Source organism: Columba livia, chromosome 6, assembly GCF_036013475.1.
Source record: "Columba livia isolate bColLiv1 breed racing homer chromosome 6, bColLiv1.pat.W.v2, whole genome shotgun sequence".
Taxonomy (NCBI): domain Eukaryota; kingdom Metazoa; phylum Chordata; class Aves; order Columbiformes; family Columbidae; genus Columba; species Columba livia.
In genome coordinates, this window is record NC_088607.1 from 2,865,719 (window position 1) to 2,881,759 (window position 16,041).

The window sequence follows — 16,041 nt, forward strand, 5'->3', positions numbered from 1 at the left end:
AGCACCTACCAAGGAGGCTAAATACGAAGAGAATGAGCCGATATGGGCGGCCAATGGAAATCTGCCTGGAGCTCCAACTCAGAAGAAGCTTCATAAAAATAATTCGCGAATGTTTGCAAATAATGCAAATTAAACATAAGCTGTCAGTGAAAATGTGAAGTTTCATCACTGAATCTGTGGCGCTAATATCCTATGGCTGGTGTTCCCCTGTTTAGTTCTCCTCTGCAAGAGAGTCTGGGCTGCAAACACAGACGTTCAACAGCATCAGAGCCAAACGGTGCAATGTGAAGCTGAGTGAATGGCCAAAACAACATGGATTCAACCCCAAATAGCGCCATTTCACCACCCACAAGAATCTCTGCAAGTTTGGGACGGCAGACGAGGAGTTTGGGTAGTAATGAATCTGAGGTGGTCAACTTGGATTCTGAAAACCATCCATCAACGCGCAGCTGTAACAAGACAGCACAAGGGAACAGCAACCGCTTGGCTGAGCATGGGATTGAGCGGAGTCACCATCCAGCTCAGTCTCATGAGGGGCTCGGTCTGTGTCCCCAACGCACCGGTCTAGAGCCAGCTCGGGCAGATGTGAAACGAGTTATTTAATTCAGCAACTTCGCGTTAAAGTGCTAGAATACAATACTGCACGCACTGGAAATTAAAAAATAATAATAATAAATCTGCCATTCTATAAAGAATCCTGATTTACAATAATTATTCATGTCTGCAGAATGCATATGACAAAACTGAGGGAAATTAAAAATCCTATAAATAGCCTCCCTGGAGAACAGCTGGTGAGATCCCAGACAATAACCAAGTACTTCTACCAATCCACGTTTCTGCAGCACCAAGAAGATGGCGATTGCAAGCCTGAAATTCAGTCTAGATGCATGAAAACTACAGAAGAGGAAACTGAAATGTCGGAGCTGCTGGACCTCACGCTTCCCATTAATGCCGAAAACTGAGGATAAAGGAAAGCCCTGAATTTCAGTGTTCGCCATCACTCAGACACTTGGCCTTTTCTGCACGGGCATAGTCTACATGTGTTGCAATTTATTGCTTTGTCACAAGGTGAAAAATGCCACCGATCCCCCGGGGAGAGCTGCTCCAGCTCGGGGGTGTCCCCGTGGCTCTTGCCCACGTGTGCACCCTCAGCGTCTTGCATTGAATATACATACATTGAACAAAACCACAGGCAGCTGATCAATGCTGCATCTCAAAGGATGCATTAACAGTAAGCAAACAACCAGAAAGGCACCCTGCATTTCCTTAAGAAAAATAAAATCAAAAGAAACGTTTTTCATTTTAAGAAAACACAAAGAACTTGCACAAGAGACGGGGCAGCCAGACAAGGCAGCGCGTGTTTCCAGCGACAGCTGGAAGTCAGCGGCAACGCAAAGGGCAACCCGTGTGCCGGCGGCGTGCGCTTCTGACGGTTACAGGTGATGAACAGAAACATCGTGCGCAATGTGACAGATCCAGGAAAAAACAATGTCCACCGTACCTCCCTCTCCTTTCAGCTTGGGGATAAAATGCTTTGGTTCTGTTCAAAACGACATCCAGTAATTGTCCAAAGCGCAACGTGGATGGCAAGTGCCGGATCAGAAGATGAGAATGACTCCGAGCTGGTCTAAATGTATTTAAACATCAAACCAGCTGTAATATTTCGAAGAAATTTTCTGCTTGCTTCACCTGGTTGTGTCAATACAATAAATGACCAGTTTACCCAAAGAACCTTCACTAAAAATAGGTAATTGTGAACGTCCATCACAGGACAACTGGCATCAACAACACGACATCAAGCTTCTCGCATAGAATGGTCCCCAAAAAGGCCACAGGAACTGATAGGGAGGATGCCTAAAGTGAAGTAGCATGGTGGGACACTTCAACTAGTCAATGAAATGACATATTTTACATTTAAAATGTGTGTGCACGTGGACACTTATGTATGTACACTCGCGTAGATCTCTTATTCATATATCATAAACACACACACATATATATGCACTGAACACTTTTTATTGCTTTTCTCTGTGAACTCACGTATCATAGACACCCACAGTAAAGCAAAATACCCACAATAAGACAAAACTGAATTTAAAAACATTTTTGCAATCAGAATTTGTAGTATCATCAGAAACATTTCAGTAACCATAAATGTCAATTACAGAAACCGGTTTAAGAACTGACCTTTGCGTTGAGCTTCCCACTGAAAATAAATCTGATTAAAAAACACACAACTGCTGCCAACAAATCATTTGTGGTTTTACTTCAGTAAGTAAATCCAAGTTAACTTTGAAGAAGCAAAAATAACTGGCCACTGAAAATCGGTTTTCTCATACTATTTAGAAACTTGACACCTCTGGATTTCTTCATTCAGGAGAATTTTTGCTGCAAAGCCTTGGGGTATTGCTCCCAAGTCCAAGTGAAGGGATGGCATCTGGTGGGAGGTCAATCCCTGAACAATAAGACTTGTCTTAAATGGTGAAAACCTGGTTCCTGTGTATCCTGCTACTGCCCTGGACAAGGTTTGCTGCTGAAGACACGGGGGGTCAGGAATATTGGTTTGGAAGGAGTAGGAATGGGGAATGGAGAGCTGGCTGGAGGACACAGCAGTGGCAGCTGGACCAGCTCACCCCAGTCCCACCACATCCCCATGCGACTACTCAAGGCATCGAGGTGGGGAAAGCAAGAGAGTGATCGAAACTATTAGAGGTGTTGGTGGGAAGATGAAGAGCAGAACTGAGCTGTACAGCATCCTCGCCAGGCGGGGAGACAACAGACATCGAACACATTGAGTGCTGCCTAATGAATTCCTGCAGAAGTGGGACAGACTGAAGAGATCAGGGTCGCTGTCAGCTCGCAAAGGGAACCGAGGGCACATCCAACAACCAGCACATGTTCACCAACCTTAGAACAACGCAGGAGATGCGACGCGGACGTCACAGCAGGCAGCTCTTGTCCTCTACGTGACGGTCAGCAACCCCGGGCACAGCACCTGGACGCACGTGCCTTCACCCTGTGACACTGTGAGCATAAGAATACACATCAGTGATACCACTTCGGTTAAAATTAAACAACCTTCTTTTTCAGTATTGCCTCGTATTGAGCTCTTCTGCATTAGCTCGGCTTTGCTGCAAATAATGTCACAAGAAATTGCTATTGCACCGGGATGCTCTGACACGACGGCACTGGAGGACAAAGGAAGAGAGTTACTGTAGGAAAAATAACAGCTTTCCCAGGGTTGTTCACTGCTTAGACACTGTAACTGCATTACTTTCTGGATTTGCTGAAATGTGTTTTTACAACACTTTGAGGAGGGTAATGATTCGTTCTGGCTGGCTTTTATGTGAGTTACAGCCTAGAAGCTGTTAGATTGTAAAAATGGTGACAATTTGGGTCTGAAAGTGAAGCTGAGAGTCTGATTTTCAATTCCCAGTCTCAGCTTGCGCATCTGTAAAACATACACACGTATCAGATTTAGAGTCTGTACCGCAGGACCAATTTGAAAGTGCAGCTCTTGTTTGCGGAGTCTTGCAGGGCTGGATTATAACACTTGCATGGGCACAGGAATTTGCTAAGGGCGCGTGAAAACAAACACATTAGCAGAAATGCAATTTACAAGCATCCAGTTAAAGGTCCACGTGAAAACCTCTTCCCATCCTTTAGAAAGTAAATGGAACAGAAAGAGGGAAACTCACCAGCATCCCAGCGCAATCTCCCGCACGGCAACACGAGCGGTCTCTAAAGCAATTAAATGAAAGACTTACAGAATTAAAGTTGTAATACATTATTGATCATCTATGGGAAGAATATCTGATCGACTGTAGCTAAGAATCCTTCCCGGCTTGTTCCCCGTGAACAAAGCTTATACTAAAAACAAAGAGGGAATTGTAGGACAATATCTAACAGTAAATTCTGAGCCACTCTGGTGGCTGACGTTATCTCACATTGCAAGAAAAAGTGCGTTCGTTTGATCCAAAGAGACACAACGCTTTAAGGCAAAATTATGAGAATATAAAACGGACCGTTTGAGCCACTTTTTTATGAGAAGGGCAACCTTTCTGCCTTTGTAACGACACTGTTGTTTTACTGCTGTGTAAGTCATGCTCCTGCCGGCTACTTGCATCATGTAGCAGCTACTTGAGGCAGAAAATATTACCTAAAACTCACCTGTTTTCTGAATATAAGTAAGATTTCATTGTGAATATTGACAGCATACATGATGGATGTTTCCAGAGCTGAATGTATGTTTTATCTCAACACTACATGCGTGCAGGAACAAGCACAACACCGTGATGAAAGAATGTGGTTTTATTATAGGTTCCCTCAAAACTGTTTGGAAAAAAACGAAGTGTATATGTAGCCCTATATGGAGTATAATAGTTCCTGAAATTCTCCAATGAGCATCAAAGACACCAAGAAAACGTATTCATTTTCTTAGACAAGCTTTTAAAATAGTATTTTATTTTTTGAGTCAGTGGTACATTTAAAAACAATCTACCGTAAGAGTAAAAAGATTGTAGATAGTACAAAATGAAAGTGTGATGGCAATAAAAAATGCTAGAGTATAAAGTTAGTTTCCTTTCCCCCTCCCAACACCCCACCCCATCATTGTCCAATGTTTCTCAAAGCCTAATATCTGGGAAAAAAGTGCCTCTTTTTTGTTGTTTTTTTTTAACTTTCAGCAATTAGGAAATTAAAAATATGTAAGGCATTCTTTGCAGGTACATTAATTCATTATTACACGAAAAGCAGGCACCATAAAAATTAAAACATTCTAAAAACCATCATATATACAAACTCTGTACAGAACGATGGCACAAGGACAAAGTGATTCCATTCAGTTCATCCTAATCCACGTGAAATATTACACATTTAAGAAAAGAAAAAGCTCTTCCCATTCTTGTACTCGACTGCTACATTCAGAAAGACCAGGAGTCTCCCTCTGCCTATTGTATTTCTTTTCCTATACGTTGGTGCCCGTCGGCAGCTAACGGGCTTCCTTGCTTTACCCATCGATCAACGCCCAGAACGGCCAACTGCATGAAAATGGAAACGACTGATCACCAACGACTAATTCTACAGAGCCCATCAGCCATCGGTTTATTGTAATACAGGAGAATTCTTACAAAGAGAAGGCACATTTCACAAGTAAGCTGTGTCTGATTTCTAGCCCTGGGCAGAACCGTTATTTGGGGGAATCCTACGGCAGCTTCTCACTGCGAGGCCTCCTCCAACGTGCTCTGAATATCCTCATCGATTCCTATATACACTGAGGTTAGGTACAAAACACTCAGCTCGTTTTAAACTCCACAGCTACCTAAAGGCTTTAGGCACAAAATATTCAACTCTCATTTTAATCTCCACAGCTACCTACGTGCCTGAAGTTATCCAGAAGAAGCAGGGGGAGGGTTTAGGAGCAGGGTGCTGTCAGTTGGTGAACACCTCCCTGTCTCAAGTAGAAAGTCAGATTTCTTTCAAGTTCCGGGAGGGAATAACCCCAGAAAGAGGGGTGATGTAGTGTTGTTTCTGATACATGGCTAGAGATGGATTTCTTACCGAGTTAAAGTCATTGCACTAAATGTTAGATACTGCACGCCTGAATGAGGTAAACGTTATATACCATAAAATACTTGAGGAAATGAATTGTTACAGCTTTATCTTTGGAAAACAAAAGACCCGCTTCCTTCTTCACTGGACAATCCCGGAGTCGACCGACGTCTGTTTCCGAGTGGTCTTTGGAGGCGGTGGGGGGGGCGTCTTGCTGGGGAGCGGAGGCGGCAGGTGCTGCAAAAACACAATTTAGGAGAGACCGTGTTAGCAACAAATGGATTTCTGTAACATCTGCTGGTTCATAAATAACCGCGAGAGACAGCAGGGAGGTCTGGAGCCGCCGACTCCTGAAAGCTTCTCCGCAGAATGTGCTGCTAAGAATACCGAACGCTCTCGGCCATCAGCTTAAAATATAACTCCTACTTTAGACAATAAAAAACCCCTCTCAAGGGTTCCTGATTAATTAGCCCAGTATTTCAGGAAAAATCTTTTGAAAGCACTGGAGAAGTTTATAATTCCCCACTTTATATCATGATAGGATATTGATTTCTCGGGCTGTATCGATTGCCCTTGGTCTCTATGCGCTACAGAGCTTAAAAGCCAACTTGAAGCAACAGTTCATTGCTTTGCCATTATTTTTGTATTTTGCACATTGAGAACAGAAATAATTAAAAAGAAACAAAGGAAACCATTTAAAGAGATAAGCAACTTGCGATTTACTATTATACATTCAGCTATAATTAAAATATTCACACCAGAAATCCAGACTGTTCAGATATATGTATTTTAAATCATAAAAAACCAACAAGAGCACCCTTGCTTAGATTCACCAGCTAATTGGACAGATTAAAAAAGTCATTATGGAAACGAAGACCTTTTTTCCATGACGTTCAATCATACACGCGATGAAATCTGTTTCAGAGCGCAGGAGAGCCCTGCAGTTTGCTCACAGACTTTGCAGTCTGCTTTCCTGCTGCGTTTTGGCACCGCAGCTGCTGGTTTCCCCACGGCTGCGCCGAGGCTGTACTGCAGCGCCACACTCACAAGTGCTGCTCTTTTTACGTTTTCTTTCTCTTTTCTTTTCTCTTAAGACTCTTCCCCTGCTCAGCCCTCCGCCAGCCAACACGTTTGGTTTTCCTCCAACAATAATGATGTTTTTTCACTCCCATGTGTTTGTGTCTCAGGGTTCCCGTCCCACCTTACCCAGCCCACACTCCAGGCGCTAACACTTAAAACCCCACGACATACAGCAACTGCCAGATTTCCTTAATCATCACTACAAAACCAGTGAAAACAGCTGTGTCCTGGTTTTGTTAAAAAACAAGTTTCTCTTTTAGTGAATTTGCCTGACAGCTAAAGCTTCATATGAGCTGCATTCTCCTGGCGAACCAGATCCATGTTTTGGTAAACACAGCAATGGAATGCGAGGTTATTGATAAGGACAGATTCACCTCTCGCCAGAGGGGCAACGAGAAACAGGTGACCAAGAAACTGACCAACTGTGTATAACATCCCATCCATGCGATACTTAATATAAAAGTGGGAGATCACGAGGATCTCGTCCCTTAGTGTTGCACCGCATGCACTGCACTTGCAACCTTGATACTCGCATCCCAACTTTTATTAATGCCTTGGACAAAATAACCAGCGATTTCTCAATCGTGGGAAGAAACTAGTTCACAAGCAATCAATAAACCTCATGGAAGTGCGGCCAAAACAAGGCTGCTCCTTTTCAAAGCTATCCAAAGCTGCCCCCCAAAAAGCAGAGAGGTGCAGGGTGACGCCGGGATGTTTTGGTCTTTGCCACGAGCCCAACGAGCCTCAAAGCTCCCCTGCAATCTAGTGACCGTGTTAAAGACGTGTAAGTGCAGAAGGAAAACAGAATCTTTAAGGTGACTGAATGCCCCCTCAAAGCAGCTTTTAAGGCAGCACGAAGCTATACATGCAGAGCTTTTACCAGTCACACTTACTAACGACAGACTAAACAGAAAGGTGAGACGCCTCCTGGCATGGTGGGAAGGATGGATTTTTGCCAGAATATTTTTCCCATGTCCTACCTGGAAATAAATCCTTTCTGAACGAACATGGACCACAAACTCTCATTGGTTAAGCCGTGCCCTGAGCTCTTCTGTCCGTTTTGTCACCGTCCCAACCAGCAGACCCAGAGCATGGAGGGGCAAAGCCCCCTCCCCATCCTCTCCAGCAGCACCGCCAACCCCAAAACCTCTGCGCTCTCATGTTCACAGCCCAGTGACAGTTTATACAAGCTCTTTTGAAGAAATAACCAAATTACTCAAAGGCTTTAGTCTCAAAAGGGCATTGCTGCTTGAAACACACGTGTCACGAAGCCCCTGCCAAGCAAGCAGCATTTTCCAGAGCGGGCTCCAAACCGGGCGCTCCTTATTCCTGTCCTGTGGGACACAACAATCCCCGAGTCAGAAAACCAAGTCAACGGACTAATACGTAAAGAAGACAAAATAAGAATGTTAAATGCAAAACTGAAGTGGGTTTTTTTCCCTTTTTTTTAATAAAATGCCACTGCAAATCTGTTTCAAATTATTACAGTCAGAACCATCAAATTCCTCCTCTGCCTGACCAAACACTTTTCTTAACCTGGTATGTTAAGTTAGCTCCTGAATCGCTACTAAGGCACCCCAATAAGAGCTGGACTGCCAACGTTATTTAGCCTCAAGCGTTCAATTGTCATCTGTGGGTTTCAAAACTGCTCAGTTCCAGCCACGGATCCAGGCAGGGGCTAAAATACATCACAAAACATGAAAGTTTCCTCGGTTCTTTGCTCTATAACATTATTTATCACTAGAAAAAGCCCTAACTTTGCCGACAGCATCGTTTGTGAAAATCCATTTTGAATTTAAAGAGTATATTGGCAATAATTCCCAAGTCAATCAGTTCAAAGGCACTTTCAAACAAATGAGCCCTTTATATTGATCAGAGAACGATCAAATTATCCCTGAAAACCTGCTTCTCAACAACAGGTACAAAGCAAATACAATGAGAATAAGCTAAATATATATGCTATAAATAACAAGCACAAAACCTACCAGAGCTTAGATTCTGCGAGCAAATTAAGCAGAAAGAAATAACAGAGATAGGTAGGTAATTATTATAATTGAATTTACAATTTCCATTAAAAAGCTGGATAAATTTAGTGCACGCTCATTTTAGTAATAAGCTACCAATGAATATATTAAGTCAGACATGTAACGCTCATCGGGGCAAAATTATTGAGAAATCAGCAGGGCAAAAGGTGCCAATATGGAACTGGTGAAACTCCAGATCCAACCATCACTCCTGCTACTCCAGCACAGCAACAAATCCAAACACTCTTTCCCTCTCCCTTTGATATCACGCTCAGAAAAACATTATTAGGCTTATGAAGTTCATTCTTTGCTACATTTTCCCTTAGAAACGTTGACATACTAACCAGACTTTCCCTTGATTTTATATTGAATTAAGAACTGCTTTGCAGAGTTCATGTTGATATTTCAGTGGTTAATTGTGAACTTGAAGCGTGCTTTTATTTCCCAACATAACGAGAGAGTCTGCTGGTTCACTCAGACCTATTTTGGGCAGAATCCTTGACTCACGGGCACCTCGGGGGAAGCAGAAACCTTATGTAAAGGCACATCTGCACCACAGAAGCAATCTGTTCCTTCTGCTTCAAACACAAAATTGCTCCCATTTGTTTGTTTTTTTCCCTCACACAGAAAAGAATCGGGTTTAAAAACATTTGTCTTCATTCTCTTAGAAATATAACGCACACTACATTATCCATGTTCAGGATGCAAGAAAAACAAACCGAATAAGATAAAAAATGCATATTTTCATTCATTCTGTGAAGAAGCAAAATAAGATATAAGAATTATTTTTTTTAATCAGAAAAAACAACCAAAAAATCAAATGCAATTTGATCACAAACAAATGGTCCTTGTAACACTGTAAGAGATTCCTTCCTGTGTAATTGTTTTTCTTTGAAATTATACGGTCATAAGTATGACAAGCTATGGGGATCCAATCAAAATCACTTTAGTTTGAAGGATTAACAGATCTAATTAGGCCAGAAGCAGTAGAAACGAGACGTATATAGGGCTATCAACTACATAAGGCTGTGCTTCCAAATGCTGAGATTTGAATTGCTCCTTCTTGCGTGATTTTTAGAATGGAGAATGGAGCTGAATTGCCTGACAAGCACCAACTTTCTTATTTAATATCTGCAATGAAAAATAACACATAATGTGAGCTCGTGGAGGAATATTCTGAAAGAGCGATAATGCGCCAAGGGAGAGATCAACCCAACTCTGTTAATTTGAACCAAATTATAGACAGTTTAAGCTAATCGGCCGTTTGACCCAAGGAGCAAAGTTGTGTGGAAAAGACCGCAGGTAACCGCTGTGAAATGACTGTTCAAACCCTGTTGTCATACTTAATCTATTGGAGTTTCATTTGACTTTGTGAGGCAGCCATGAGCTGCCCTTGCTGGAGTGAACTTAGGAAGAGAAGACAAGTGTGATGGGGCTGAGGGACCTGGGGGGTTCAGAGGAGAACAGGAGCTGAGGGGAGACCTTCTGATCTCTGAACTGCCTGAAAGGAGCTTGGAGCCAGGGGGGTCGGGCTCTGCTCCCCAGGAACAAGCGCCAGGAGCAGAGGAAACGGCCTCAAGTTGCGCCAGGGGAGGTTGAGGTTGGATGTGGGAACAATTTCTTCCCCAAAGGGCTGTGGGGCATTGGAACAGGCTGCCCAGGGCAGTGCTGGAGTCACATAGTGGGGTGGGTTAGAAGGGGGTGGTCAGTAGGTCAGAGAGGTTCTCCTGCCCTCTACTCTGCCCTGGGGAGACCACACCTGGAATATTGTGTCCAGTTGTGGCCCCTCAGTTCCAGCAGGACAGGGAACTGCTGGAGAGAGTCCAGCGCAGCCACCAAGATGCTGAAGGGAGTGGAGCATCTCCCGTGTGAGGAAAGGCTGAGGGAGCTGGGGCTCTGGAGCTGGACAAGAGGAGACTGAGGGGGGACTCATTCATGGGGACCAATATGGAAAGGGGGAGTGTCAGGAGGATGGAGCCAGGCTCTTCTTGGTGACAACCAATGGTAGGACAAGGAGCAATGGGTACAAACTGGAACACAAAAGGTTCCACTTAAATATGAGAAGAAACTTGTTCCTGGTGAGGGTGGCAGAGCCTGGCCCAGGCTGCCCAGGGGGGTTGTGGAGTCTCCTTCTGTGCAGACATTCCAACCCGCCTGGACACCTTCCTGTGTAACCTCATCTGGGTGTTCCTGCTCCATGGGGGGATTGCACTGGATGAGCTTTCCAGGTCCCTTCCAACCCCTGACATTCTGGGATTCTGTGATCCATGGAGGGGTTGAACAGACACACAGATGAGGTTCTCAGGGACATGGGGTATTCCTAGAGTTGGACTCAATGATCTTGAGGGTCTCTTCCAACCAAAGCAATTCTATGATTCTACAATTTTAAGAGTTCTTCTGCAGAGGTGCCCTTTGTGTACTCCCACCCCCTCCTGTGGCAACATGAAAGGTCCCTCAAAACAGGGAACATCAAACTGCTTTGAATCAGCAACTCAGATTGGTTTTGTTTTTGTCAGGATGTGCTGTGCGGATGGAGGAACGATCATCCCTGGAGGGACGATGCTCCTGGCGGTGATGACGGCGGATGGGGGCCTAGCAGAGGTCTGCACCCCTCGCTGCTGCTGGGTACCAGCTGTGTTAAAGCACAACTAATGCAATTTGCCCTCCGTTGAACCACACTTCTGCATGCGGAGGCTATCAGTATTCCAGACGCCGGCTAACTCCATTTTCAAAAAGCGCTGTTTTTCTGCTCCGGTCCGTACATAAACAGAGCTCAGGAGGTATGAGCAATGCCCTCGGAATTAGGTTTAGGCTCCAGACTGAAACTGTATTTCTTACTGAAGGCCTGGGCCCTGCGAGAGCGATAAAGAAACACGTTACCGACCGGCCAGAGCACAACCCGCCGGGATCCTGTGTGGTGCTGGGGGCAGCGACACGGCCCCTTCTGAAACAAAATCACGGGTGCTGCTCAGGGACACATCACGGGCTCTATATCACCGGGCAGACAGCAGAAGAACACATTTTTCACTCAAAATCCTGTAATAAGCAGTGGCAGCCCATTGATTTGGAGACTTATTAAAAAGTGACTGTGAGCTTTGTAGAAAGTCTTTGCTCGGCAAAAGCTTAACCCACCAAAGCCCAGCCCAGCTGGGCCGCAGCAGAGACTTTGCACTGCAGGAAAAGCTTGCACTGCTTCCCATCTCCAGCAGGCAAAAATAATGATGAGATTGTAAATAAAAACCAAATTTTAACTTCTTTTCTTTTGGGCACATTATATACTTCTAGGCATCATGGAAAGCCTTTGGTCAGAGAGTCTGTTTTTTATAAATCTGGAGTATTAGGCAGAAGAAGTGACATTTATTTCCACTTAGTGAGCAAATGCAGCCCACAAAGTCAACTTTTTAATTTAATGTAATGGATTAATAATGCACTTTTTCCAATTTCGCGTTTTCCCCCATCTCCATGGGATGATGCTGCTGTGGGGAGGGAGCCGGGCTGAGCCCTTAGTCACCAACCCTGCGCTGGGGGGTCCCAGGGAGGTGGCACCAGGATGCTCAGATCCCCACCAGCCCCAGCTTGGGGGGATGGGCCCAGGGGCTGCACGAAGCACTTTGGGAATGAAGGGGATTTCTCCCGAGAAATAACATCAGAGAAAGAAAACTCGCAGTGTTCCCTAATTACCTGCCCCCTCTGTAGTTTCAGCCGGGTTTGTACCCTCAACTCTTTGCCCACATCAGCACAGCACATTTGCTGAAGGTTCTATGGTCAATTTTGTCTCCCCGTGGCCAACCTAAGAGATAATGGTCAGCAGAAGAAAACATGCATCCCAACACATAAAAAATCCCCCGGATTTTTCCTTCTGTGCAGACACTTCCATTACATCTGAATAACCATCCGAATAACCATCCGAATCTCCTCGCATCACCCACCACTTCAGCCTTTGCTCTCCCGTCCTTGCCAAGTTCTGCAGCTACACCAGACTGATCCAGATCTTCTCATCCAAACCATTATCTGATGCTCAGTAAGTGTTATCGCCGATATTATAAATGTAAGTGCTCCTTTGTCTATTTTGAGTTTCCCTTCTCGCTGTGAATACTAAGCAGGCGGTTGATTTGCATGCAAGGGTATACGGATGAACCCATAAAGAACGAGAAGTGCCTAGAGGAATCCCTTGATGGAATAATAATCCTTGCAGGAGTTGTAGACTTCTTTTTTTTTATGTTCCCATATATTATTATGAACATCTTTAGCAGAACAAATCATACAGTGGAAGAAAATATATATAAGGGTATCACAGTTAATGAATAAGAAGACAATCAGAAAATCATAATTAGATGATCACTGGGATAAAAGACTTACGGCAGACCAAGTTAACGCTGGACTCCACATAATCTGACAGTGTCAGACAGTGAACGACACTACTGCTCGCAGTTCAATTTGAAGGATTTGCTGCATTTATCACGGGATGTCTTTTGGTTCACTACAGCACTTTTTTGGGGTTTCTCAACTGACTGCAAGACAGAGTGAACCACGCAATAATCTCTCATACAAGGAGGTATTTCCAGTTTGAAAGCTACTAAGATAATCTTATCTACATTTTTTACTGATTTTTCTTCCCTGATACAAAGCGTGTGTAATTTAAAAGATGATCAGTTTACTAGGCAGAGAATTATCAAGTGAAGAAGCATGTAGGTATCTGACCCATGAAACACAAGGCATTAAAAACCGTGGAATGGAATTTAATCACAGCAGTAATAAGAATTTACCCATCTGATCTTTCATTCCCAGCACTACTCATTTTCTTTATGTTCTTTAACAGCTTCCCTCCTACAAGCCTGATGAAATAAACACACACAGTGATTGTTTTAAGACTAGAAGCCCTTCCTTAAATTAATTCTAAGACTAATACATGTGGCTTTATGACAAATCTGCTTTAGATCAATTTTTTAGGCTTTGAAACTATATTCACTTGTCTCAGAAAGTTTAGAAAAATACAGATGCTAAAGAAAATTCTGATTATATTTGACCGCATTTCTAAGGTACACTTGAACCTTGAGGTCTTCCAACACTTGGTGTTGAACAACGCGTCTCATTTCTATAATTATATAATACATTAAACAAAAAAAAAGAGTCTGAGGGGTGAAGACTGTAAATGTAGCAAGATCTGAATCTGAATGAGACTGCAAAAAACCAAGGGAGAATATTGCTACTATTTTAATGAACTTCCATTTAATGATGTGGTCACATCTTCAACAGCAACGAGACCAAGGCTGGAACTGGAGTCGCCTTCAGGTCTGGGCTCCAACCATCACCGCCCGGTGGCATTTGCAAGTAGTTCGGTAAATATCTCGCATTTATCTGCTGAGTGGAAACCCCTTCAAACAACCTCCCACAGAAGGGAAATGGAACCTGCTATTGGGATTTTATTTCTCACCATGTGTTTTATCATCTCATTGTTTAATGCTTTTTAAGAACTGAACTCAAATCAGCAATCCTGAGCTACTACTATGACCTAAAACTTATAGTATATCATAAAAAAAAAAAGTATTTATTACTCTGGAGATCATATAGAAAGAAGTTCAAGAAATTTGAAACCTAATTTGAATTTCTTGGCTTTCTTCATGAAGATGGATCCCCCATCAAAACTCCTGGCGGCCCTCCTGCACATTCTGCAATTTTCCACTTGGAGGGCTGTATTCAGGTCAAGTGAGAGCTGGTCCCACAGAGGGGAGCCAGGGAAACGGGTAACAGCTTAGTATAGTTTGATGGAAATTAGAAGAAAAGAGTTCACAAGAAAACGTAGTCAAAATATTTACTAAAACCATCCAGTTATTGGGAAGAACTATGGAAGAGACGGTGGGAATAGAGAATTTTTCAATGTATGCATAAGAGTAAAACATTGCATTTTGAATAGCACTATTAGCGTGAAAATACCAAATTCCTACAATAACACAGTTGCTATTTCAACCCTGGAAAAAGGCAGACTTGTGTACTTTGTGCACTGTGATAGTCTGTTAAACAGAACCATTCCCAAAGTTAACACTGAATTCCTGCCTGCCTGCTGAGATTAGAGATGCTTTCTCTAACCATGGAAGATACTGAAAAGCAAATTACTCAACAGAATTTCATATGAATGATGAACTTCAGAGAAATCCTGGAAGATACCTCTGCAAACAAAAAAGAACCATTACTGCTGAGAATTTTTCCACAGAATAACAGCTTGGCCAAAGTCACGCATTTCAAAGGACATAAAATCCTCTTTAAACATATTTTTTTGCTTCAAAAAGAAAATAATTGGCCCTTCTCAAAAGTACTGCTTTAAAGAAAAGGACCAAATTATTTGTAAAAGCTTCCAGGAAACAAGGAAGAAAGTTGAAAAAGTGTATTTTCTTCAGAAAGCTGCAAACCCACTGCTGATGAAGAGCGTTTCTGAGCTCCTTCCCGCAAAGGGGACACGCGTGTTTGCCTCTGGGCAACAAGTGGTGATTGAGTGTCGAAAGATATCGGGTACACGTTTGATTTCCTTTCCTGAGACAGGATTGAAACGTTATTCAATCTAATTTGCTGCTGAGAACGTATCCTGTAGGTTTAAGCTTCGTTACCAACACAGCTGACAACATTGTGTTTGTCTTGTCCACCAGAATGAATCCAACCTCCCGTCAGGTTGGTCCCCATGAGCAATGATGTTCCCTCACGTTCCAGGGGCAGAAACCTCTGGATTCCACCTTGCCGAGCACCGTGTAAAATAGAAACGTGAAGAAAACTGCGGGAAATTATGGTCAGTGAGAGAACTTACCCTTTGATGGGCCGGGGGGGAGGTCGTCGGGCTGATCAAGTCTTGACTTTCCATCAGGTTCCCATAGTCGGCCGTGCTGCCTTTGAGGGGCAGGGGAGGAGGAACGTCGGGGATGTCGGAGCTGGACATGCCGTTCAGCTCCAGATCTGCAAAAACCAACATGGAGTCAACCCTTTCAGTGGCTGAATTGAACCCAAAGACCCAGATGGCGCCAAGTTTTATGGCGACGATACCGCGGGAATGCTGCACCTGCAAGATCGTCTTCCTTTATAATTATCTGCATCATCTAGTGAGGGACTTAAAGCGAAGCAGAAGAATTAACCCACCCCTGCATCAATGGAGCTGCACTGGGCCAATTTTTAGGATGCACTCAAGATACTCATAGCTTAGCAAATATAATTTTCTCAGCTGTGAGCTCCGTATTTACACCTTGTACATTAATATACAATAGAAGCTTCGAAAAGCGCGCTAAGAAAATACAATCGGGCTAAGCTTTATTTACCTTTCCCCAGTAAAATAAAATCTCCTTTCTCATAAAATTCACAAATGAAAGCCTGTAATTAACTACATCTCTCTCAAAAACTTTAAAAC

At 43.4% G+C, this 16,041-nt stretch overlaps 1 protein-coding gene across 2 annotated transcripts in view; it reads right to left on the reverse strand.

The window, feature by feature from the left end:
• Positions 1-4,432: 4,432 nt before the first annotated feature.
• DOCK1 (dedicator of cytokinesis 1) overlaps positions 4,433-16,041 on the reverse strand; it is a 278,334-nt gene continuing 266,725 nt past the window's right edge. For both annotated transcript variants that reach the window (XM_065066732.1, XM_065066731.1), the window contains exons 51-52: positions 15,451-15,596; positions 4,433-5,787 (exon numbers count right to left, since the gene is read on the reverse strand). In XM_065066732.1, coding sequence (XP_064922804.1) covers positions 5,692-5,787; positions 15,451-15,596 — 242 coding nt within the window. In that variant the 3' untranslated portion in view covers positions 4,433-5,691. The remainder of the gene's footprint in view (positions 5,788-15,450; positions 15,597-16,041) is intronic.